We start from the raw sequence: 24301 nt of genomic DNA, 5'->3' as shown, positions 1-24301 counted from the left end.
AATTGAAACATCCACAGAGGTTCCTCACTAAAAGAATACAGGGCATAAGTAAAATGTTCTGTGCAGACTGCCTCAAGACCCTATCCCTGTATTCTGTCTCCTGCGGGCTTTTGAGGGGAGATCTATGCCTAGCATACAGGGCACTGTCAGATCCCACTCTGATGGACCTCCTGTATATCTACAAAACAAACAGCACCAGAATTACCCACTCTAAAGACTTAAACCTTGCCTGTGATATAAATAGAACCTTCTGGACAGATAAGTATGTATCCCAGAAACTACCCCATCTATGGAACAGGCTCCCCATCCATGTGAAGTAGATTTCTTCCCTAACCCAATTCAAGTGCAACTTGGACAACTGGATTGGGAAACTGGAAATTCATCCCTGGTTGGGCACCTGTCTCTCTAATGGACACAGTTAACCTATAAATGGTTCATCTCCCAGGCCCATGCTTACACTTATCAAGGGTATCAGAACTTGTCAGAGATTTGGGATGCGTGACTAGGCTTAAAAAGGCCCTTGTTGTCATTAGCCTAGTGAGCACCTATGAACCTATGAGACCGATCAAAACTCATGAAACTAGACAGCAAGACGAGTCAAAGTTATATCACAAAGTAACCTGGAGCCGAATACAACAAAATGCATTTATCAGAGAGGACAACCCTGCATAAAACTTTAATGGATGTCACTACTAATTTGATCATACTATAAAGCAAAGGAAAAACATTTAAAGTGTTTAAGGGGAACGCTACCCAGATCTGTATTTAAGTGATGTAATGTTATTACTGTATAGTGTTACTCATCTGCCATATAAGATATAAACTTTAAACAATGTGACAAACAGACAAATACTAGGAAAGTGCACCTACAAAAAATGAAACTCAGCTGAAAAGTACTCTGTACTCATTTCACTTAGAATTAGTTGCTGAGAAGAAAAATGTGGTCTCTCATGATTTCTATTTGTATTATGTTTTTCTGGGGCACCCTAGTGAAATTTTTACCCGTTCAGGAGTAAGGTACTTGTTCCAATAACTGCTTGTCTATAAATCAAAACTCGTTAACTGTTTGTATTAATTTAGAATGTACTTTACTTTCTTTTTCGTGGTTTGATGTACCTTACAAGTTCCTTATCTTGTATTTATTTTCATTTCTTTTTTGCAAAAGTTTTAAAACTAATAAAAATATGTTTGAAAAAAAAAAAAAAAGATCCTACAACTTCCAGTAATGTGCACTGAAAGATGATGGGAGTCGAGGGGTAACCACAGGTAAGATGGGTTTGTTTCAGAGACAGGACACTGGCCAGAGTGGCTAACATCAGTGGCTATACACAGAGAATTGCCATTGAGGAACTGGTCACACCCTCCACTGTCATTCTAGAACGGTTAGTGTGAGGCAGAGAGAAGCATTCTATACAAATCAAGCACACATTTGTGTGTGCTACTAACAAGCTTTGCCCATTCTTCTTAAATTCAGGACCCAGGACCTGGAAAGGTCTGCATAAACCAGACGTTAAGTACAGCCGTGGAGTGGCTGCTAGAAGGGGGGGCAACAAAAAATTGGGAGATTTTTCAATGTTTTATGAAACTACACTTGCAGCTTCCAGAAAACAGTTATTTTTTTTCTTTGAGATTCAGTCAGTGGCAGGACTGAGCCTGGAAAAACTAAATTATTACTGGTGTTTTGGTGATGAAACAAAATAGAAAAGGTTTTCATGAAACTGAATACCATGAATGGTCAAATATGGCCATCTGTAAAAACATCTCTGCCTGCAGAAACAGATACTAAAACTTAACCAGGCTGCCAGCTCTCACTGTTTACTCACATAATGCACTGCCTAAACACAACAATCTAGTTCTGTACAAAGCAGAGTCCACAAACAAGAAAAAAGTCACAGGATAAGGAGGCCAGTTTGCTTCCTGCAGCTGAAGCTCTTCTCCTAGATCCAGTATTACATTAAGAACCCACAGCTTATCTGTTTTCAACTAACTCTGGCTGCAGGAACAATCAGGGCAGAACTTGCCAGCTGGACCTTACTGGATGGCTGTCCTATTGGCATACACCTTGACATTCATAGCCCCAGAGAAAGGCATGCCCCTAATGGTCACATCAATTGTTTGTTTTCATAACAGTTAAGTTTCAGTAGCAAAAGTGTTATTCAAAACACATTTACAGAAACAAAACTGATGACACACAGACAGGTAGCTCTAGTGGAATGCCTTCTAGGACATCCATGCAGAATTTTTCTATGGTTGTTATAACAAAGGACAACACAGTTAGAAAACCACTTGCATAGGTATCGCCTGGTAACAGCTGTTTAGCACACGTAGTAAAGGACATAAACAGCTGATCATCTTTCCTTATGCAGTGAAGGTACCCCATCACGATTACAGTATTGAGAGGAGGACACTGGCAAATTAGCAAACTGCTTTCAACTGGCGAACTAACTGGTTTTGACTCAGTAGCTACCCAAGGCTTGTATGAAGGCGGGTGTGCACTGAAACCTTTTCTTCAAGAACAAGGGCATAGAAGAGTCATAAACAATACCTGTACCTCAGAGAATCACTTGGCTGAGGTAAGTGCAACCTTGGATGCCTTCCAAGACAAGAATTTTGCAAAACTACAGAAACAGCTGGTTTGAATGACGAGTGAACTTTTTTCCAGAAATGTACTATAAACAAAGGACTAGCTAAGATTAGTAAAAAATAGGAGTTCTTAATACGCAAGTTATAAAGCGCAGCTAAGAAAATGAGCTCTGAAAGGATTTATTAAAAAACAAATAAAACCACACTGTTGAGAAAAAAATCTCTGACAGAAGCCAAAACTGACAGTCCCTTCCCTTTATCCTTATAGAGTTATTTATAAATGTCCTTCTGTATAAACAGTGAGTTACAGGTAGTGGGTTCATAAAGGAATATACATGGGCAACACATAGATTGCATATATATTTTTATTTATTTACATTTGGTAACCAGGGTACAGCACTAATGCCCATGGGACATTTGCAGATTCAGTCATGGCCAAGTGACTTGCTTGCAGTCACACAGAAGGCAAATGGAAGCTGAGGGACTCAAACCCAGTTCCCACGGAAGAAACTCTAACTTTAACTGCCATTCCAATACACAAATGAAGCACAGGATGAGTACACACAAGCAGCACATACACATCATGTATTTAGTAACATAATATTTTATGCATATAATTAGTAAAGTTACAAGACATTCACCAAAGCCATCTGCTGGAACACTACAAATGGCTACCAGTCAGTATAAGTGCAAATTTTCTTTTTTTTTTTCTAATTTTTAAAATTCTCAGTGAAGGTCACTGCCCACCACTGAGTTCAAAACCACAAATCAGACAACAAAATTATTCCATACGAGATGATAATACCACATCCCTTGTTAGACACAGGTTCAAAACCACTACTGGTGAAATAGCATTCTCTAAATTTGCCCCTGCAGTATGTAATCGTTTGCCATCTCAAATCAGAGAAGAAGGCACACTAGACAGAAAAATGTACTGAAAGAAAGTTTGTTCTAAGCAGCAACACACTCCTGTCACAAAGAAAAAGGGTAGTCTAACCATATGTCACATCAAGCAGGCAGGAAACTAAGCCATGGGGAAGCAGCAATCATAGTAAATAAAACTCTACTAAAACTCTGTTCACATATAATGTGTATATAAAAGTTTTACTTTTCTCTCTCCATCTGATATCACAATACAAAACAGCTTCATACATGTACATACTGTACATATTATGTCCAAAATGGTTTCTTGTTCTATTTCTATAGCATGTGTATTGCAATTGCCATCTTGTATATGAAATTTTGAGAATGTGAATATCTACATATCCATATACTTTTTTTAACTTGTTTTAATTGGTATAGATTAGTAACTTACATTAATTGGCATTTATCATCTTAGAATTTTTTTGAATATCTTGTTCTTTGTCACACTGCTCTGTTTTACACTGTTACTACAACTGTTACTCTATGGGCCCAGGTCATAGCTGAAAGGGGTCTGGGAACGGGTCTACCTACCCAGTTATCAAATGTAATAAATAAAATGGACATAAAATAGGCACTAAGAATAGGTTATCCACAAATATTAGTGTCAGTGGTGCAACAGGTGGCACATTCACCTTTGGTGCAGAAGGCTGTGGGTTCTAGTCCCACACCAGGCAGATGGAGTGCTGTACCTCCTCCTTTAAATGGAGGCCCCATCTGTCTGAGTTGGTGGTAGCTAAAATGGATGTAAAAGATACCATGGCATCTATTATAAAGAGAAGGGGAAGCTCCCTGATGCCCTTGTAAAACTTCCCCTAGTAGTATAAAATACCACCTCAAGTTTCCCCTGAAAACAGGCCACTGGCCAAGTGGAACTAAGCCAATCAACAAAAATAATAAATAAATTATTTGTAGCAGTGAAAATGCCCAGCATATCCTAATTATCTAGGGAATCGCCTAGGAAAGTAAAGTTTTGATGTTTAACAATATTTTGCTCAGCTCAGAGTGATCCAGAAAAGGTTTAGAACAGAGTCCATGTCTCAGATGAAACCCCGTTGGCCATTAACAGCTGTTCTTTTAAACACAGAAACAATTTCATCTTTGTAGCTGTAGGAAAATGACTACTACTGAGTGACGCTTTTAAAACACCCTTGGGTTGGAAGACACACCAAAGGGGTGAGTTCTGCCACTATTCAGTAGTAAAGGAATCTGCATACTGCTTCCTTATCTTTATGCTGAGGTAAGGTTCCTGAAGCTCTTGGCTGCATAGACATTCTTGTCTGGCAGTAAGAGAAAGTGAAGAATGAAAACAAATCTTGAATACCAGAGCCACTTCGTGTCTTTTAATACCTACTGGATAGCTTTTGTTTCAAAGTAAATCTGCATTTCCCTCCTTGTCTGAGATGTTGTGACAAGGGACTTTCTGACAAGGATAGAGAACGTGTACGGAAGCAGAAGTATATTTTATATGATAGTTTTTGGCGATCACATTCCCAACACATATGGGCGGCAGAGTGGTGCAGCGGATAGCACTGTCACCTCACAGCAAGAGGTTCACCAGTTTGATTATCAGCTAGGATGCCTTCTGTGCAGAGTCTGCATGTGTTCCTGTGGGTTTCCTCAGGGTGCTCAGTTTCCGCACACATTCCAAAGATGTTGTGCTGTAGGTGGATTGGACACTCTAAATTTACCATAGGTTTGAGTGTGCATGCAACTGCATGATATGGAAGAACAACCATGGCAGGGATAGCCACCTGGTGGTGTGAACCTTGGCTCTAGACTGCCATTGATGAAGTGACACCCTGTCCCCGTGTGCAATACGGGAAAAGGGGTTGTGGATGGTTGGACTATCAACACTAACTGGCCATTAAAATCAAACCAAACCAGTGAATAGAGGCAGCATCCTCCAACCCCCCACTAGGGAAGTAATCAGGCTGGGAGTGAAGACTGCTTAGAATCATCCTGAAAAAAAGCTAAGAACCTTAGCCTCTACACAATGTCCTTGTTGGGAACCAGCCAAGGACTCTGCTAGCTCCCTTAAGGCTCCTTTTTTTGGGGCTAAGTTTAAGCATTACCAAGGCATTTGCTAACTCTTCTATATCTCACTCCCAAAGTGGTACAAGTTTACCCTGCTTCCTTCACAGATCTGGGCAACCCATCAATTTTTAGGCCAAAAAGAATGAAATCCCCAAAGGAGAAATCCATAAGGGACCCTCTCAACACCCAAGAATCAAGTAAAGCAGAGCCACAATATATCAATTCTAGATTCTGCTGCCCTTGTCAAACTGTCTGCCACATAAGTGATACGGACCACCAAGCTGTCCATTGCAGAAGCTGGGAAGCCCAAACACATGTTAAGCCCTTCCCGGAGGTCACCATCAGGCATTTCCTTGACAGAAGTCTTGCTGAATACCCAGCATCTGAGACAGGCAGCTTAATGCCCTCAAAAACACAGTGGAAGATGACGGCTCCTGCTTTCCCTGTCTCTCCAGAGAGCCTGTGATTTTCTCCCGAAATGACAGGTACCAAGCAACAGATTAAAAAGGCTCCTGTTCACGGATGTCTCTATGGAAGTGACATACTACCTAGGAGTCTTAGTCCCTCAGGCAGACAAAGTCAGTAAACAAAAAACTTTACAACCATTAACTTTACCTATTTTTTCTATTACAAAAATGGTCTTTTGTAAGCAGGACTCAAGGCACGTGCAGATAACTGTACCACTTTATGCTTCACTGACGCAGCCTATTTCTGAATATAATGCTGCATTCTGTACCTTTCAAAAAGACACCTGAAAATGAAAAGGTACGATTCCTCACCAGAAAAAAAATCACATGGCTGGAAAACTTTATTCAGAAAGGCTCAATAAACGGTTGTAAAATGTTATTCAGAATGGCTTCAAGGACTGAAACATTCCGTTTCTTACAGGATACTAAGAAGCAGTCTGTACATGGTTTGTATAGCATGCCTGATCAGTTCCACCGGAATGTTTACGCACTGAATCGCAGAAACTAATACTGAAAGCATACCGATAACAGAAACAATGTGAGAACACACTGCAGGGTGCTCTCGAAGATTATGGAAAATGTTTCATCTTCTAATCACAAACTGATCATTAATACTTTTCATAAATAATCTTGGTATGTACATGGAAAACAGAAATTATCAAACTGGGGTTATTCCAATCAAGTGTCTTAAAAGCCTTTAGCTCATAAGCCTGATAACTGAAAAGGCTGAACATGGGGTCTCTAAAGCAGTTAGATGTGATGTGACACCATTGATGGATGGATACTCCAAACAGAAACTTCTGTTTCTCCAATGTATTTCTCCTTACCATCGAGATGATGAGAACCGAAAACACTACATATTTACCTTCAGGTCTCTGAAATTACTTCTAGCTGCACTCATTTTGAAGCGGATTCTATTAATTCACTAGGAGTAATCAATTTTTTGCAACTAAAATGTTGTCTTTTGTCATACAAACCGTAATGTTGGATAGATACTGTTGCTGGCTGCTTGCACTGTTCATCTGTTATCCGTTCTGTCTGCATCCAATTACTGCCATAAATGCTGCATGGTTTTGCTTTACACACATTGGTTAATAGTGCCTTTCCAATCTTGTTAAGATTTTCTCTGCAAACCTCAGCTGCAAATTGGTTTATTCATAAAAATAAATCATTCCTTTTTACGGAGAAAGTATTCAGAATATCAATTCATGCAAAAAAGTATAAAATGATGTGCATTAAACCCTGCAGAGAAATTATGTACCAACAAGTGACAAAGCTGAGATACAGCTCCCTTCTGACATCACAAAGCAAAACATCTCAGAGTTACACCTACATCTTCCTGTAAGTATTATGGTACAGGATGTCAAGGTAATGCTACTCAATGCTAGAAGTCTAAACCTCAAAATGCACTCTCTCGAGGCATTCCTAAAAATGGAGAACATCGATATCAGTGCAGTAACTGAGACCTGGTTCAAGGCTCCAGAGAGCACCCCTGCAATACCGGCCTACAACTCTTACCACACTTTTTGGCCACCAAACCAAGACCAAAACACTAAAGGTGGAGGAGTGTCCATATTCACACCTCCAGGCTAGTTGCCCAACACAATGTATCTGAAATTCTCCAGGTGCAACTAACACTAGGTAAGACTGCAATCCAAATTGTAGCTTGCAATAAATCCCCCACCATGCCCCAAGATTCTCACTACACCTTTCTAAACATACTAGAAAATATTAAGATACAACCAAACACCCTAATACTGGGTGATTTCAACTACCCTGCCATTAACTGGGAAAGCTACTCGGGTACCAACTCCTTTTCCCAACGGTTCTTGGAATTCATAAATTCCAATGCCCTGGATCAACTAATCCACTGTCCCACCAGAGGCTCCAATATCCTAGACCTGGTCATTACCAACATGGGAGATAGATGGTCCAAACCAGATGTCACCCCCTCATTGGTCAGGTATGACCATAAGCAAATCACCCTTGACATCCACATTGCACCTCCACCCCCTAGTAAGGAAACCTCCGTAAAATACTTCTCCAAAGCCAACTTCATGCTACTCAAGTCTGAAGTGACAAACTTCATGGCACCCATGCAGACGGGATCTGAAAGTTCGACTGCTGAATCCCACACTAAGGCACTGTGCGAGCACATCCACTCATACATGAATTGTGCCATCCCAAAAAGAACCAAGATGCTCTCCTCCAAAAAAGGAAGCCAATCTGGTGGTCCCCTGCCATAAACCAACTATACAACAGAGGGAAGAAACTGTTGCAGAAAAGAGGAAAATCCCAGGATGCAAAAAACTCCCTTACCAGCCTCAATAAGAAGCTGAGATCCCTCATAAAATCCTCAAAAGCTAGTTACGAAAATAAAATTGCCAAAGATTCCAAAGACAACCACAAGGCATTCTATAGTTATATCAAGAACCTAAATGGCAATGCTCAGATCTGCTCTGAGCTACAACAGAATGGCATTAAATATACTGATCCCAAGGATATTGCCAATATCCTGGCAGACTGATTTAATGCCAACTTCACCCCCCTCTCACCCCCTAAAGGGCCCATCTCAATACCAATCGGTAATCATGGCCACACAGGTGGAAACCGCACTCTCCAAAGCTAAGAATACAGCATCCATGGGACCAGATGACATCCCGGGCTGTGTACTACATGAACTACAAAATTAACTGGCACCTAACCTAAGTGTCATGCTTAATCATAGCCTGACCTCAGGCTTCGTGCCCACCGAGTGGCGCACAGCTACAGTTATCCCACTCCACAAGGGGGGATCCACCTTGGATCCCGGGAACTACCGTCCAATCAGTGTGACGAGCCTGATCTGCAAGGGCATGGAATGCATTATCATGGAACTTATAAACGAAGACATTGGCAACCTTCAAACACTGGACTCTGCCCAATTTGGGTTCGTGAAGGGGCGATCTTGTCTCCTGAACCTGATTGACTTCTTTGAATCAGTCTCCAGAGCTGTGGACAAGGGTAAGGCGGTCCACACAGCCTATCTGGACCTCGCCAAGGCCTTCGACACTATCCCCCACTCTGGAATCATAGATAAACTTACTAAGCTGGGCATAAATCCCTACATCACTCGATGGGTTGCCAACTGGATTACTGACAGAACACAGACTGTAAAAGTAGCCAACTCCAAATCCAGCTCCAGACAAATGACAAGTGGAGTACCTCAGGGTTCAGTCCTGGGACCGCTCTTGTTTGGCATCTACTTCTCTGAAGTACAGGCCAACACTAAGGGACTCTGGCTAACAAAGTTTGCAGACGACTGCAAACTGGGAGCCATTATTGAATCCCCAAATGATGTGGATATTCTACCAAAGGGCCTTACAGAAACAGATGCTTGGTGCCAGAGCCATGGGCTCAAGCTTATTGCCAAGAAATGTATAGTTATCCCCTTTGGGAAAATGGTCTCACCTTTGATAACCACATCGCCACAACAGTCAGGAAATCCTTCTATATGGCACACCTCATCACTAAGGGCTTTTCATCCAGAAAAAAAGGAGGTCATTGTCCCACTGTACTCATCCCTCATTAGACCCATTATAGAATATAACGCCCCGTTTGGTATGTACCTCACAAGGCATCTGCAACAGCTGGAAAGGCAGCAGAAATACCTCACTAAAAGAATCACAGGCCTAAAACACTACAGCTATACTCTGGCATATTGTCTACTCAGAGGTGATCTCTGCTTAACATACAAGGCCATGTCAAACCCTGAGTTGTTGGACATGCTCCACTTAAAAGAAATCCCAATCCCTCAGAGCCACACGCTCCAGGAATCTAAACCTTGTCATCTCAATGAACAAAACATGCTGGAGGAATAGGTTCCTGACCCAGAGACTCCCCATACTCTGGAATAGACTGCCCATACATATCAAGCAGAGCGCCTCCTTGACCCTCTTCAAAAGGAACCTTGATGATTGGATGGGAGATCATGTCAGGCGCCCTGCTAGACAGGGGTCCAGGGAAGTAAATATTGTGGGAAGAAATATCCAGGGAATTGTTATGGCTAGGCTTGTATAGACCCAGGGCCGATAGCCTAGTACCAACCTATGAACCTATTCTTACGTTTGACTCACATTTCACATGTTCATTTACAAGATGCCTTGTCTGCAGTGAACCAGATACAGCAGGATTATGGTAGACTTCTGAGGAGGACGTTATGTTGGCTCTGCTAAGGTGAACAAGCCATTAGCAACCCATCCCTCTTCCCACCATCTGGACTTCTGGTCCTCTTTTCACTACTTGAACCTAGGTCACTGCAAGGAAGGTGGATACCCTGCACTAGTACTAGGGGCTGGACCGTACAAGAAACACTTCTGTACGTATTATGGTACAGGATGTCACCATCTTAATAAGGTACCGTACACAATAACCTCCATTTTTTTTCTGATCATTTACTGCAAGTCATAAAACAAACCAGCAAGATTAAATTATGGTTTACCAAATCATGGCAACTTTTAATTTCAATCACTTTTTACAAGCTTGCAGATATGTAGTGGGCCTGAAGATAAATCTTTATCTATCTAAATAATACAGAAATAATACTACAGTTCAGACTTCATCCGTTGTGAAAATGATTCCTCACTTGTAAGCTTTGCATCACTACTTACATTAGAAAACCACAATGTGTATAATTGTCATATAAACTAGTGCTACAAGAACAGCTCCGATGAAAATGACTAAATACAAAGAATATAAAGCAATAATTAAAAGTGAATTCAACACACTGAGGAACCCAAATGGGGCTTTCCCTGTAACCTGCATAAGTATGACAGCAGTTGTGACTACAGTTCTACTGCCAACATTAATTTTCCAAAATCCAAACATTTATGACATCAAAAAAGTGGCTAATATAGGCTGAATAATGATCGGTGACAAAATTTACAATTACATCACATCTGCCGGCAGCAAAATGATCTAGCATGCATTTTTAACAGCATTTAACATTTTATCTCCCCTCCATCCCTACCTACATCCACTAACCTTTTCCACCTGTCCCAAGCCCTCCTGAATGCATCTGTGCAGTTTCTCTCCACCACCCATTCCACTAATCCATTCCATGAATTGACAACCTTCTCTGTGAAAAAGTACCTTCAGTGATCTAGGGAGAAGTTCACCTCCTATCACTGTGTCTTCCTCTTTCTTCTATCCTTCTGGTTCAGACAGATTACTTCCCATCTAACTGACATGATATGTATGCCCTGGCTCTTCTCATGTTAAGTGAAAGAAGCTACTGCCCCTCTAACCTCTGGTCACATTCCTTCCCCTCTATCACATGGATCTTTTTGGTGGCTTTCTTCTAGGTTAATTCCAGCAGCCTGATGTCCATTTCCTTATATGACCTCCAGAACTTCCTTATATGAACCTCACATCACTTCTGTGGCTCTGCTCGACAGGGGCACAGGAAAATAACTTTCTTGGGTGGCGTAAGCCAGGGAACCTTGTTGGCTAGGCTTGCGTAGGCCCTTGGGCCGATAGCCTAGTACCTACCTATGAACCTATGAACTGCATGCCGTACTCAGGGTATGATCTTATCAGAGTCCTGAAAAGTGGCAACATTACCTCATTGCTTCTGGAAACTAACCATTTGAGGAAAATTCCCAGCTTCTGTTTGTCCTGGTGGTCCAAACCTATATGATCAACAGCAACATGTTGCTTTCCCATTCTGCTGCCAAGTTCCACTCCGGCCATGGATACTTTGCAAAAAGATTTTTGTGGCCTACTTGAAACAAGTTGCCTTTGGTTGCACTGAACCTCAAATGCCACCTTCCTACCTACTTGTTTAGCCTTTCCAAAACCTCTCCTCAACTCTTCCCACATTCTCCACTATTGCACTTATCTTTATGTCATTAGTAGTATGTGTGGCTGATCCTGTCTTCTGTTCCCTTAGATGTCTGACACAAAAGCAATGAATGGAACTGGACAAGGGTGAGATTCCTATGGTACACCACTAGACAGTTTCCTAATTTCTAACACTGTTCTTCTCATCTCAATAGCTGTATCTTACCATTCAACCGTGTGGCTACAGAGTTCCTCAAACTTATTAACCTCCAAAACCTCTCCAGTTTTCCTGTCAACTTCCTGTGTGAGACTCCGTGAAACTACATCTACTGGTAATCTCCTTTCAGGATCCTGTGACCCAGTCATAAAGGAAGATAATAATGAGACTCGGCTCCTTCCGTCCATGAACATTAGTTGCCGTCTTAAAGACTGTTGTTCTCTAAAAATGCTATCAGTTTTCACGCATTATTCTATCCACATACTTTCCCTGCCACAGATGTTAAGCTACCAGGCCCATGATTTTCTGCATTTTTTCCGACAGTCAGTGATCTATTGCAGATCCCCAATGGAGGTAGGGTCTGCCAACAGATACAATGACCAGACTTCTGAGGACTGTAAAAGGCAGCTTATCTGGCCCTCATGCTTTACCTTCCATAAGGGCAGCCAGTTCCCTTTCTGCCTCATCCTCCCTCTCTATCCTGGCATCTGTCCACTGTTGTCCCCATTCTTCTATGCCCCACTCCTGGCATGCCACCCTCCTCTTGCTTTCTTTAGTGAATTCTGAAGCACAGCATTCATTCAGCACACCTGCTTTTCTCCAGCCTTCTGTGATCTCCCTTCCCTTTTTGTTCAGCCAGTCCTCTCAGCACTTTCTTTAATTCTGCCAAGTACATAAACCACCTTTACTTCCCTTCTTGACCCCCTGTGCTAACACCCTGTTAACGTTTGCCTTTTCTGTCCTCACCATCATTTTTGCTGGTCTCCCTGTTCTGTGCCTCCTCCACCACCATTTAATTTTGTGCTTGAAATGTAAGGAAAAACAAAAAGCTCATCCAATATAAAGACAAGAATCAGTATTTAAACACATGATGTTGCAATTATGAAATGAATGTCAACGAAACATCATCTGTGTTCAGTGAAGAGATAAACTATCATGGGAATTATGCAAAAAATACTAGTAGTACTGCTTTGAAGAGGAGAGCTCCCCCATTAAACCCCCCTATACTCATACATGAAGGGTGGGAGTTTAAAGGGGACAGCAACCCTCTCCTACAAGAGCTATAACTGTAATTTTTTTAAGTTTAAATTGCATTCCTGAAAGGCTTTATGCAACCTTAACACACATATTTTGTACTTTCTGCTTCTAATTCCAACAAAAATAAAGCTCTTACAACACAAGACGCACAGCAAACTGTCTAAAGGAGGCTGACATTTTCATAAATTACACACAAAATCATTCTCCCAAGTCAAATAAAGTGCAAAATTACATTAATCAAACCAAAGGTATGAACAGATACTTCAGCAGTGATCAAACATGCTAACAAATTGTTTCAGTTTCCTTTTAGGTTACATCAGTTAGAAATCATACTCCCAACGGAAACATATGCAACCACTGCTAACCACAAGAAGAAATGTCCAGTACAAGGGAAATAAGTAAGTAAGTAAATAATAAGTAAGTCCACATAAACGGTTAACTATTATCTACCAATCATTCACTTAAAATAGTGAGATGAGGGGTGTTACTACTTATAGCCATCTTTGCAGGTTTAATTCTAAAGAGCACTGCTTTGGTCTTGCCAGTTAAACCCGAAGAGCACTGACTTTGTCCTAGCTGCAAAAAAACTGGTAACATCCTCAGTTGTTACATGCAATGACCACTTGAGTCAAAGTGCTGAATTGAAACTGGCAGTGGTAAACACCAAAGTGATAAAAATTCAGAATTGCACATCAAACTTGGTTCCAGTAAAGTCATTTTCAAGTGAAGAGGAACAAGCGAGGAGCAAACATAAAAAAATTTGGTTTCAGAATCATGAAGAAATAGACTGGTCATTTTCAGTGAAATTTCAAATATACTTTAATTTATAATTACTGCTGCGCACCTTAAACTGTTCAGTCTGCCTGTGTACCTAATATTTTCCCCGACAATGCAGTTGATATCTTAAGTGCTTAGGACTATGAACATAACCTTCTCACTTACACTGTTCATGCTTCAGTAAGTGCTCTCATATGTCAAATTTAAAAAAATATGTGCACGTCACACATTTTTATAGCGATTTACTATTTATATGTGTTTACTGGCATACATCATATTTAAGTAATCCCTAAAACCATAAATCAGGAAAAAGTCAATGTGGTGACATGGGAGCTACACACCTGTGGTACACTGGTTAACTACTGGTGCATACAGGGGACAGGTATCTAAGGGGAAAAGGTTAGAGTAGGTAAAATACTTATTTTCAGGGGAAGGGGGTGAGAAGGTTCCAAGCATTTGGCCAAAATATAAGCTTGCCTAAGTCAAGGTTGGCAAAGGAAGTAAAAGGGTGCATTGTGAGGGGGTATGAGTATAGGAAAGTGAGAGCTCACAGTCGCCTCAGCATTTTGTGAATTATTCATGGTGGACACAAAAAGGACATAATATAAAAAGTCCCTGTCCAGGACAGCTGCCAAGACTTTGCTAATGCTAACTTTCAGAAATGTAAACAAGCTGAACTTGCAAACTGGCTGTGGGGAAGGGGAACTTGGTTGCCTTTGATCACTGGAGGCAAGGAGAGCAGAACTATGACAACAACAGACAGACATTTATTTTAACATTTTACCTAGCTTGCCTTAGAGTTAATTATGATTCCACTATTTGATTGTGCTTTTACAACTTCATGTAGGTAATGCTGTGTAGTATAAAATAATCAGATTATTTAACAAGCACTTCACATATGTAACTTTGAACTGTGTAAAGAAATCAGATTTAACAAGCATTATTTGCCTGTATGTTTTTGGTAACAATTTGATCAAAAGAAGTGCTGTTGGCTGAGGTGTTAAAAAGATCCCTCCTTTCCAGCATGGACTAAAGCTGCTGCTGTTTTCAGTTCTTCATAGTCCAGATTTGCAAGAAAACTTTTTCTCAGTTCAGTCTCAACTGTATTTCCATGGTGCATTCTGTTTAACAGTAGGGTGGCAGCTGCCTGGGAAAGAAGCCATGTAACTGCTTCTGACACTCTGAGCTTGCCAGAATTGAGGATGTCTTCACCCCACAATCTCAAATGAAGCATGTTTGCTGCAATTCTAGCTGATGGCCTTTTCTTGGGATTCCGACAAAGCAGCAGCCTTATCACATGTCGCAAATTTAAAGGAACACTAACTGGCAATGCTGGAAGATGCTCTTCAGCATAGTTTCGGCTTTCCAAGCCTTTGTTTCTCTGCATGTAGAATGGATTTGGCTGTCCCAGAATCTCATATGATATAGCTCCCACTGCCCAAGCATCTGATTTGGAATAGTCAATCACAACTCGAGGGCCAGGGAGTGCTGTGGCTACTTCTGGGGCCATTAAGCAACTGTTCCCACCTCGATCAACATACCAGCTTGTGAAAGGCAACTTAAGACCAACTGCTTCCTCTGCTAGACAGCAACCAAAATCTGTGATTACCAGTCGTGGAAGACCAGAAGCATCTAGTTCCACAAGAATATTATCTGACTTCAAGTCTCTGTGAGCTATCCTTTGCTTGACTAGGTGATCAACCCCTTCCAGCAGCTGAAGAATCATCATGGCCGCCACTCTAACATCTGGAAGAGTACCACTGAGATATTGTCTCAGAGTACCTGGATAATTTTTCATTACCAGAAACAGTGTGCGGTTGTGGCCAATCCCAGCTGGGTACAGCCTGGCGGGCAAAACATCAGGGTACTCAACCTTGGCGTCAGGCAGAAGTGGCACATCAGATGTAAAGGCTCTCAGGACTTGGACTACATTTGGATGAGGCTCCAGCTTCTTTGGGGGAGTGCCAAAATTTCCATAAACATCAACAGAGCCACATTTCTCTATTAAAGCTTTAGAATTTGCTGGAACCAACTCTTGGTGCATAGATCTAAATATAGATTCACTGGAAGAACCTGCCGAAACGTTCCAAAGCATCTTGACAGCCAAAGGACATCTACAGTTTTCTTGAGGCTTCACAGGCAGACATAATGCTCGGCTCTGTACCTCCGGAATACCCGTGCTTATAGAAGGCTGCTCCACTTCTCCAGGTTTAACCAGAAAGTCTAACTTATCGTCAGACTGACCACTATTATTGGGTAGCATACTTGCCCCATACACTGCTGCATTGCTGCCTTTCCCAATGCGAGGTCCAATCTGGTATTCTTCTAACTTGTAACCAAATGATCGATAATGCTTTAAAGGATCTTTTTCATGAAGTGCATGCTTTCTGTAAAATACCCGCTGTATCTCTCGACATGCAGTTATAGTCTGCACGTCTTCCTTGTACTGTTCCTCAATAAGTCGTAAACCTATTCCAAACGCCAGGAAGGTGGCACGAGTACCAGGTCCTACTCCCCCAAGCAACCTTCTCAAAAACTGATGACGCAGCTGAGCTGCCAGTCCACCGATGGACACCCTGTAATACCGGTACCTTCCCAAACTTCGGGTCACCGCTGCACCGACGGACAAACCAGGGCTTAATCTCAGGTGTTGTTCTCCCACTCTTGCTGCAACTTGAATTCCTGGCTTTAAACATCCCAGCTTCATCAGCATGGAGCTGACTAGCTTCAGGCCCCGACCGATGGCGTGCTTCACAGACATGGCAAATGTGATATGCCCAACCCTAAAGGCAGTATTACAGGATGGCGTCTCCCGTTAAAATTGTCACTTTACAACCACAAGCGTCTTTTCCTTTTAGTGAATTTAATCATAAGTGCAAAAATATGTGTGATAACACACAAAACACGTCCTATTAAAGTACTGTACGGCTTAACAGAAACAGCAACTCGATGGCAGAAACGCGGACGTTACAGCTGGAAGAATCAGCTGATCATAATATTTACTTCCTACACACGCGGGGTTGCCAAAGGTTGCAGCCAAACAGCAACGAGAATTACTTCCGTAAGGCCTTTGACCCCCAATGTTTATGGCTTTGTCCACAGTTCTTGCTCTAAGAGGTTGAGATGTACGAAAGAAACGCCAATGTTTTCAAGATACAGCTATGTATTTGCTAATAAGATGCATTCACAGAGAAGTTACCTGATGCCGTATTTCTCAGCTGTCCTTGATTTTAAGGGATGGCCCTAATTTTGACTCATATTTTAGCTCTGACCCTGTTAATCCTTCTTAAGACTGGTGGCCTTAATAAAAAAAAAAAGTTGGGGAATTACACTTAATGAATAATGACAATAATTGGAGTAATAGGCTTCTTTTACTACAGAAAATGTATATTAGCTCACATTTCCTTATTCTTTAAACGTTTCAAGTTAATAAGTGCTCCCTGATTATTTCTGTGTTTGTCCCTGATTCTGTTGAGATTTCTCTTGATTCTTTTGAGAGAAATGGTTAATCCAGTGGCATCATTTTTTCCTTGGATATTTTTAAATGAAATTCTGGGCAGTTGAGTCATTGGTGAACAGCCCTGCTCTTACGATGACATAAAAGCAACCCGTGTTTTCGTCAATCTAAATGACTGTGGGTTATGATGCAATAAGAAGAGCTAGTCACCCTGCAGTGTCAACATTTATTGTATTAAGAGGTTGGCAAAGAAGAAGTGGGATTGTCAGAGAGATGAAGAAAGTAGACAGGAGTATAAGGAGATGAGGTGCATGGCAAAGAGAGAGGTGGTGAAGGCTAAGGATAAGGCATATGAAGAGTTGCATGAAAGGTTAGACACTAAGGAGGGAGAAAAGGACCTATACCGATTGGCTAGACAGAGGGACTGAGCAAGGAAAGATGTGCAGCAGGTACAGGTGATAAAGGATAATGAGGGAAACATACTCACAAGCGAGGAGAGTCTGTTGAGCAGATGGAAAGAGTAATTTGAGGGGTTGATGAATGAAGAGAATGAGAGGGAGAGAAGGTTGGATGATGTGGGGATAGTGAATCATGAAGTGCAATGGATTAGCAAGGAGGAAGTAAGGATAGCTATGAATAGGATGAAGAATGGAAAGGCTGTTGGTCCAGATGACATACCTGTGGAAGCATGGAGGTGTTTAGGTGAAATGGCAGTGGAGTTTCTAGCCAGATTGTTTAATGATATCTTGGAAAGTGAGAGGATGCCTGAGGAATGGAGAAAAAGTGTTTTGGTACCGATTTTTAAGAATAAGGGTGATGTGCAGAGCTGTAGTAACTACAGAGGGATTAAATTGATCAGTCACAGCATGAAGTTATGGAAAAGAGTAGGTTAAGAAGGGATGTGATGATTAGTGATCAGCAGTATGGTTTCATGCCTGGAAAGAGCACTACAGATGTGATGTTTGCTCTGAGAGTATTGATGGAGAAGTACAGAGAAGGTCAGAAGGAGTTGCATTGCGTTTTTGTTGACTTAGAGAAAGCATATGACAGGATGCCTAGAGAGGAGCTGTGGTATTGTATGAGGAAGTCGGGAGTGTCAGAGAAGTATGTAAGAGTGGTACAGGATATGTACGAGGGTAGTGTGACAGCGGTGAGGTCTGCAGTGGGAGTGATGGATGTGTTTAAGGTGGAGGTGGGATTACATCAAGGATCAGCTCTGAACCCTTTCTTATTTGCAATGGAGATGGACAGGTTGACAGACGAGATCAGACAGGAGTCCCCGTGGACTATGATGTTTGCAGATGACATTGTGATCTGCAGTGAGAATAGGGAACAGGTGGAGGAGACCCTGGATAGATGGAGAAATGCTCTAGAGAGAAAAAGAATGAAGGTCAGCAGGACTAAGACAGAATATACGTGTGTGAATGCGAGGGAGGATAGAGGAATGGTAAGGATGCAAGGAGAAGAGGTGGTGAAGGTGGATGAGTTTAAATACTTGGGATTAATAGTTCAGAGTAATGGTAAGTGTGGAAGAGAGGTGAAGAAGAGAGTACAGGCAGGATGGAGTGGGTGGAGAAGAGTGTCAGGAGTGATTTGTGACAGTACCAGTAAGAGTTAAAGGGAAGGTCTACAAGAGGGTAGTGAGACCAGCTATGTTATATGGGTTGGAGACAGTGGCATTGACAAAAAGGCAGGAGTTAGAGCTGGATGTGGCAGAGTTAAAGATGTTAAGATTTGTACTGGGTGTGACGAGGGTGGACAGGATTAGGAATAACTATATTAGAGTGTCAGCCCAGGTTGGAAGGTTTGGAGTCAAAGCCAGAAAGGCAAGATTACATTGGTTTGGACATGTGCTGAGGAGGGATGCTGAGTATATTGGGAAAAAGATGCTAAGGATGAAGCTACCAGGTAACAGGAAAAGAGGAAGGCCTAAGATAAGGTTTATGGATGTGGTGAGAGAGGACATGCAGGTGGTTGGTGTGACAGAGCAAGATGCAGAGGACAGGAAGAAATGGAAACAGATGATCCGCTGTGGTGACCCCTAATGGGAACAGCCGAATGAAGATGATGATTGTATTTATTTATTTGTTTCCTACGGAGGTCCGACTATTGTGACTGGTTTACCCTTCTTTTTTTTCAGAGGATGCCAGTAAAGAAAAGCCTCACAGTTAGGTACAATTAACAGAGGTTTAAGTACAATTACAAAATGCAAACAAAACATAATTGTGTAAACTTTAATAGGGTTAACAGTATTAGAAATATAACATATATATATATATATATATATATATATATATATATATACACACACACACACACACACACACACACATAATAGATTCTAGGGTGATCAATAGTAGCAAAAGCATATCAAACAAGAACAGTTAACACATAGATTCTAGATACCACCTATAAAATTATCTAGAATTCATCTGCTTGTCCAGCACTGAATAACATTCTGCACAACTATGTTCCTAGTTGGTTATGATGATCCAATGACCAAAAACTCCTGTCTGTCCACAAACCTGTCATCTTCTGGGCATTGTCTATACTGATACCATGTTGCTAAAGCCTGTGACTTTTTATCTCTATCTATTAGGTCAATACCCTCCATCCCATCCTTCAAAGCCATTTTGAAAGCATTCCTAGCCAAAAGCTGGCTGTGTTCTTTCTCAACACCAGGATAAACTATATCACTAGATGTGGATAAATACCTTATTTGTACCTTACATGTCCTTACTCTTCCTTCTTCAGTCACTGCCTTGTTTTTGTCAATTTCTCACCCATGAATTTATCTCTAAATATATCATAAGCCTGCTTTTCTCTCACTTTGTATTGCAAATCATGTTTGTATTATACTAATTTGCCTTTAATTTCTGTATAAACTGGCTAAAATCTCTCTGTTAAATCATTGTCATATAATTTGTATCTATTCTTAACCAATGTTTTCATAGTAGGTCTAATTTGATATAATTATTTAAACTGTATTTTTTGTATTATTTTTAAAGATTGTAAAATTATTCTTAAAATGTTTTGTAATACTTTGGCGCTTTCCTTCCCAGGCCTCTGCTGAAAATGGGCTGCTACCCAGTCAGGCTTTCACTGTAATCAAATGTCAATAACTAAATTAATAAATAATTTCCAGAGTTATCAATATTTGAAAAAAGCATATCAAATAGGAGCAGTTAGACATCGACTCTAGATGATGTAACAGTAACTGTGACATTTGGAGCCAGTCTGAGAAAAGGGGAAAACAGGGTTTATGGATGGATGCATTATGTTGTAATGGCGGACTTAGCAAGTGCCTTCTGTCCCAAAGATGCAGGATTGTCAGTGATATCTGAGCAGCTGTTTCCTGAAAAGAAGAACATGAAAAAGTCCTGATAATTTACAGCAATGAATGTCTTGAAATATTCTGTAATATTTGTATAAAGCAATTATGCTGGATCTGAATTATCTTAATATCATAGAAAAACAATTGTTATATGTGTTTGTTGTGAGTTTAAAACGTTTGTGAAGTTAAAAATGAAAATGCAATTTTCTGAGTGTTTTTATTGACATTAAATATCTGTGAAAACATGACATGGGTTTAAACAGAGATGAGAAGATGCAATTGTGGATAAGTTCAGCCTGCCAAACAAATTATGCAGGTAAGTTGCAAGTTAGAAACACACACACATTAAGTGCATATATATCCCCAGGTCTCAATAAACTCTGTGTAGGAATAGTTTATGGAGTTAATGGTGTCCGCGTCCACATAGCCTTGACAGCAGTTCACCTTACATATTAATGAAGGCGCACTACTGAGAATGGCTCTGCAGTTGCAAACACTGAAGGAGTGCAGGAGGCATGTTTCAGTAGTGCTTGCACATCCAACACCCCGCTGCACTCTGAAAGTGCTGTATGGCATTTTCTAACTGCTTTCAGTGTCTGCAGACACTGAAAGTAGGAATTTAAATAGGAAGCAATGGAGGGGGTGTGTGACAGGTACTGCATTGTCAAAGTGCTGTATGGCACTTTTTAACTGCTTTCAGTGTCCTTGGAAACTGAAAGCAGGAATTCAAATGGGAATCAATGCAGGGGGTGTGTGACAGGTACTGTCACACACCCCCTGCATTGTAAAAGTGCTGTATGGCACTTTGACCATACATTTGAACCTCATAGAACAAAAAATGTGGGCAAAGCCTAAAATGATGGGGGGCATACCTCTCAATCTCTTAGAGCAAAAAATGTGGACAAAGCCTGAAATGATGGGGGGCATACCTCTCAGCCTCTTAGAGCAAAAAGTCTGAACAAAGCCTGAAATTATGGGGGGCATACCTCTCAACCTCTTAGAGCAAAAAATCTGGACAAAGCCTAAAATGATGGGGGTACAAATTGGGACAGATTTTAAATATTGCCCTGACAAACTTAGAAAGTTGATAGAGGAATAGGGTTTATAGTAACATAACATGTTCGGAAGGATTATAAGTCTGAAATTCAAATGTATCCCATTACGTAGTGACTTCAATCCCAATATTGCCCATACAGACTTAGAGAGTCGATAGAATGACAGGTAGTGCATTACCAAATATGAATTACAATTAGTATTAATACATGTAAATAAAGTGCTTGTATTAATTTTTATTTTTTTTTTCCATTCTAAGTTAAGTTTAAGCATACCTGAGCAGGTTTGCATGTCATGGCCCTCTGCTCAGCATTGCTTAAACATCCCATAGGAGCTAAATACAAATGTATAACTAAAATCCTTAACAGTGAGGTGGCATAGTGGCTAGAGTCCTGGCTTTGCATGCAGCAGTTCATGGTTTGAGTACCAAGACAGACCCTTTATTTTTGCATGGGAAGGTATTGTTACAATTATTATTTTTTATTTTAAATTATCTAGTAATCAATATCTGTTAACCGGGGACATGTAGCTGGTTCAAAATGGAAGTGTCAGTGCATATAAACTTGTTTTAGCTCTGCCGATCCTGTATGGGCGTCCTGGAAACTGCTACAGCAGCAGAAAGGAGGAAGACATACTTTGCTTGAGCATAAGTAGCTTTGTTTTTTGCCTATATTTTGCTTTCTGCACTTTAAACTAGCCATTTTTAACTTACTGCATTCACTGTTAATGTATTTTGCATTTTAAAATTCTTTACTACACTTTTAATCATTTTTTTATTTACTGTTGCAGGCTACACACTCAAGTGCACTAGCCTTCCTGTGCTTTAAAAAGTGTGTTTACTGCTGTTTTATTTGTTTTCCTGACTGCTTTTTCCAAAAAAAAAGAAAATAAATAAATAAATAAATCCTATCTGTTTGCTCATTTCCCACCATTTTCTCTAGCTAGAATAGTTTGGATTTCAGATTTGCTGATTCCATGACTTTATTTTGAGTTTCTGAGTTGTCCAGATCTTGTTGCGGTAGACGGAAGTCTTTCTGCTTATCAGTGGGAGTGGTATGTACTGAGCAGCCTATCTATCACTTGTGGAGTGGTTTCCAGCTCTGAAATTGTATCTTATTGGCCGTTTTGGGCTGCTTTCTAGCCCTTTCAACTTTCTGCCTTAAAAACCCATGTTTGTGCAAGTTTGCACTTATTTTAGCTCTGCAAATTCTGTCTGGGTGTCTTGCAAACTACTACTACAGCAGCAGAAAGGAGGAAGAGATACTTTGGTTGATCATAAGTATGTCTGTTTGCTTTTTTGCCTACATTTTGCTTTCAGCATTTTAAACTAGCCATTTTTAACTTACTAAATTCACTGTTACTGTATTTTGCATTTAACAATAAATAAATAAATAAAATAAACTTCCAGAACAAAACAAATAGTCCAATGAAGAAGCTGAAGTTGCCCCTTTCTGCTTGTGTTCACGTACAATATTGAGACCAAGCCCAAAGTACAGAAAATTATATTTATTTCATAAACAGAAGAAAATAACCAAAGATAAGCACTTTTGTCATGTATATTAAGAACTTCATCAGATAAATAAGTAAGCATTCAATCCCATTTTATAACACAGACCAAAAATGTCATACAAATCAAATAAATACTGACATACACCCTTAAATACAAAGAGATCAAGCAGTACATTTTATATGTTAGATAAATAGAATAAAATATAGAACTTAGATATAAATATAATATGTTTAAAATCAGCTATGTAAAAGTATATAAAAATATATTCTGTAAAAAAATATAATAATAAATATACATATAAAAGTGACCAAGCTCAACCTCGAACTTCTGTTTTAATGCTGTCAATCACTACAAATTTAAAATCCTGCCCTTCATTTTCTAAAATGTGTTTGCTTAAGCATTAGTTTCCTTTTTTAATCTAATGTAATATAAGTGTTCGTATATACGTTTTTTTAATTTACGGTCAGTCTTTCCAACATAATAACAACACCATCTGTTACAAACAGCGCAATATGTGACTTTTTCAGAACAACAGTTATATCTTTGATGAATCCTGACCTCTATATTGTTAATGTGAAAAACACTGCCTTCTCTAATAAATTTACAAAAGTTACACATTCCACATTTACTCATACAACCAACCTAACTTTTGGAATAGTAGTTCTTAGTTTCAAAGATGCTTTTTAAATTTCTACCCTTTTTAAAAAACATTGTGGGTCTAGTACCTATGCAAGGTCTTATGGTTTTATCTTGGCTTAAAATAGACCAATTCTTGTCAAGAATGTTCTTTAATTTATGACTGCCCATAGTAAAGACAGTAATAAAAGAGATCTTATAATCCCTCAAGTGCACTAGCCTTCCTGTGCTTTAAAGAGTGTGTTTACTGCTGTTTTATTTGTTTTCCTGTTTTTTCCAAAAAAAAAAAGAAAAAAGAATCCTATCTGCTCGTTTCCCTCCATTTTCTCTAGCTAGAATAGTCCAGATTTCAGATTTGCTGATTCCAGGACTTTATTTTGAGTTTCTGAGTTGTCCAGACCTTGTTGTGGTAGAGGGAAGTCTTTTTGCTTATCAGTGGGAGTGGTAAGCA

The 24301-nt window shown here is 40.2% G+C and overlaps 1 protein-coding gene across 1 annotated transcript; it reads right to left on the bottom strand.

The window, feature by feature from the left end:
• Positions 1-10477: 10477 nt before the first annotated feature.
• Positions 10478-16861, bottom strand: PINK1 (PTEN induced kinase 1). Its single transcript, XM_044059291.1, has one exon. It carries the CDS (start codon positions 16619-16621, stop codon positions 14861-14863), a length of 1761 nt encoding a protein of 586 aa, XP_043915226.1. The 5' UTR covers positions 16622-16861; the 3' UTR covers positions 10478-14860.
• Positions 16862-24301: the final 7440 nt, after the last annotated feature.

Source organism: Protopterus annectens, chromosome 17.part0, assembly GCF_019279795.1.
Source record: "Protopterus annectens isolate FY-2018-M chromosome 17.part0, PAN1.0, whole genome shotgun sequence".
NCBI lineage: Eukaryota > Metazoa > Chordata > Ceratodontiformes > Protopteridae > Protopterus > Protopterus annectens.
The sequence above is the reverse complement of the archived record's forward strand: the minus strand, read 5'-3'. Positions and strand labels throughout refer to the sequence as shown.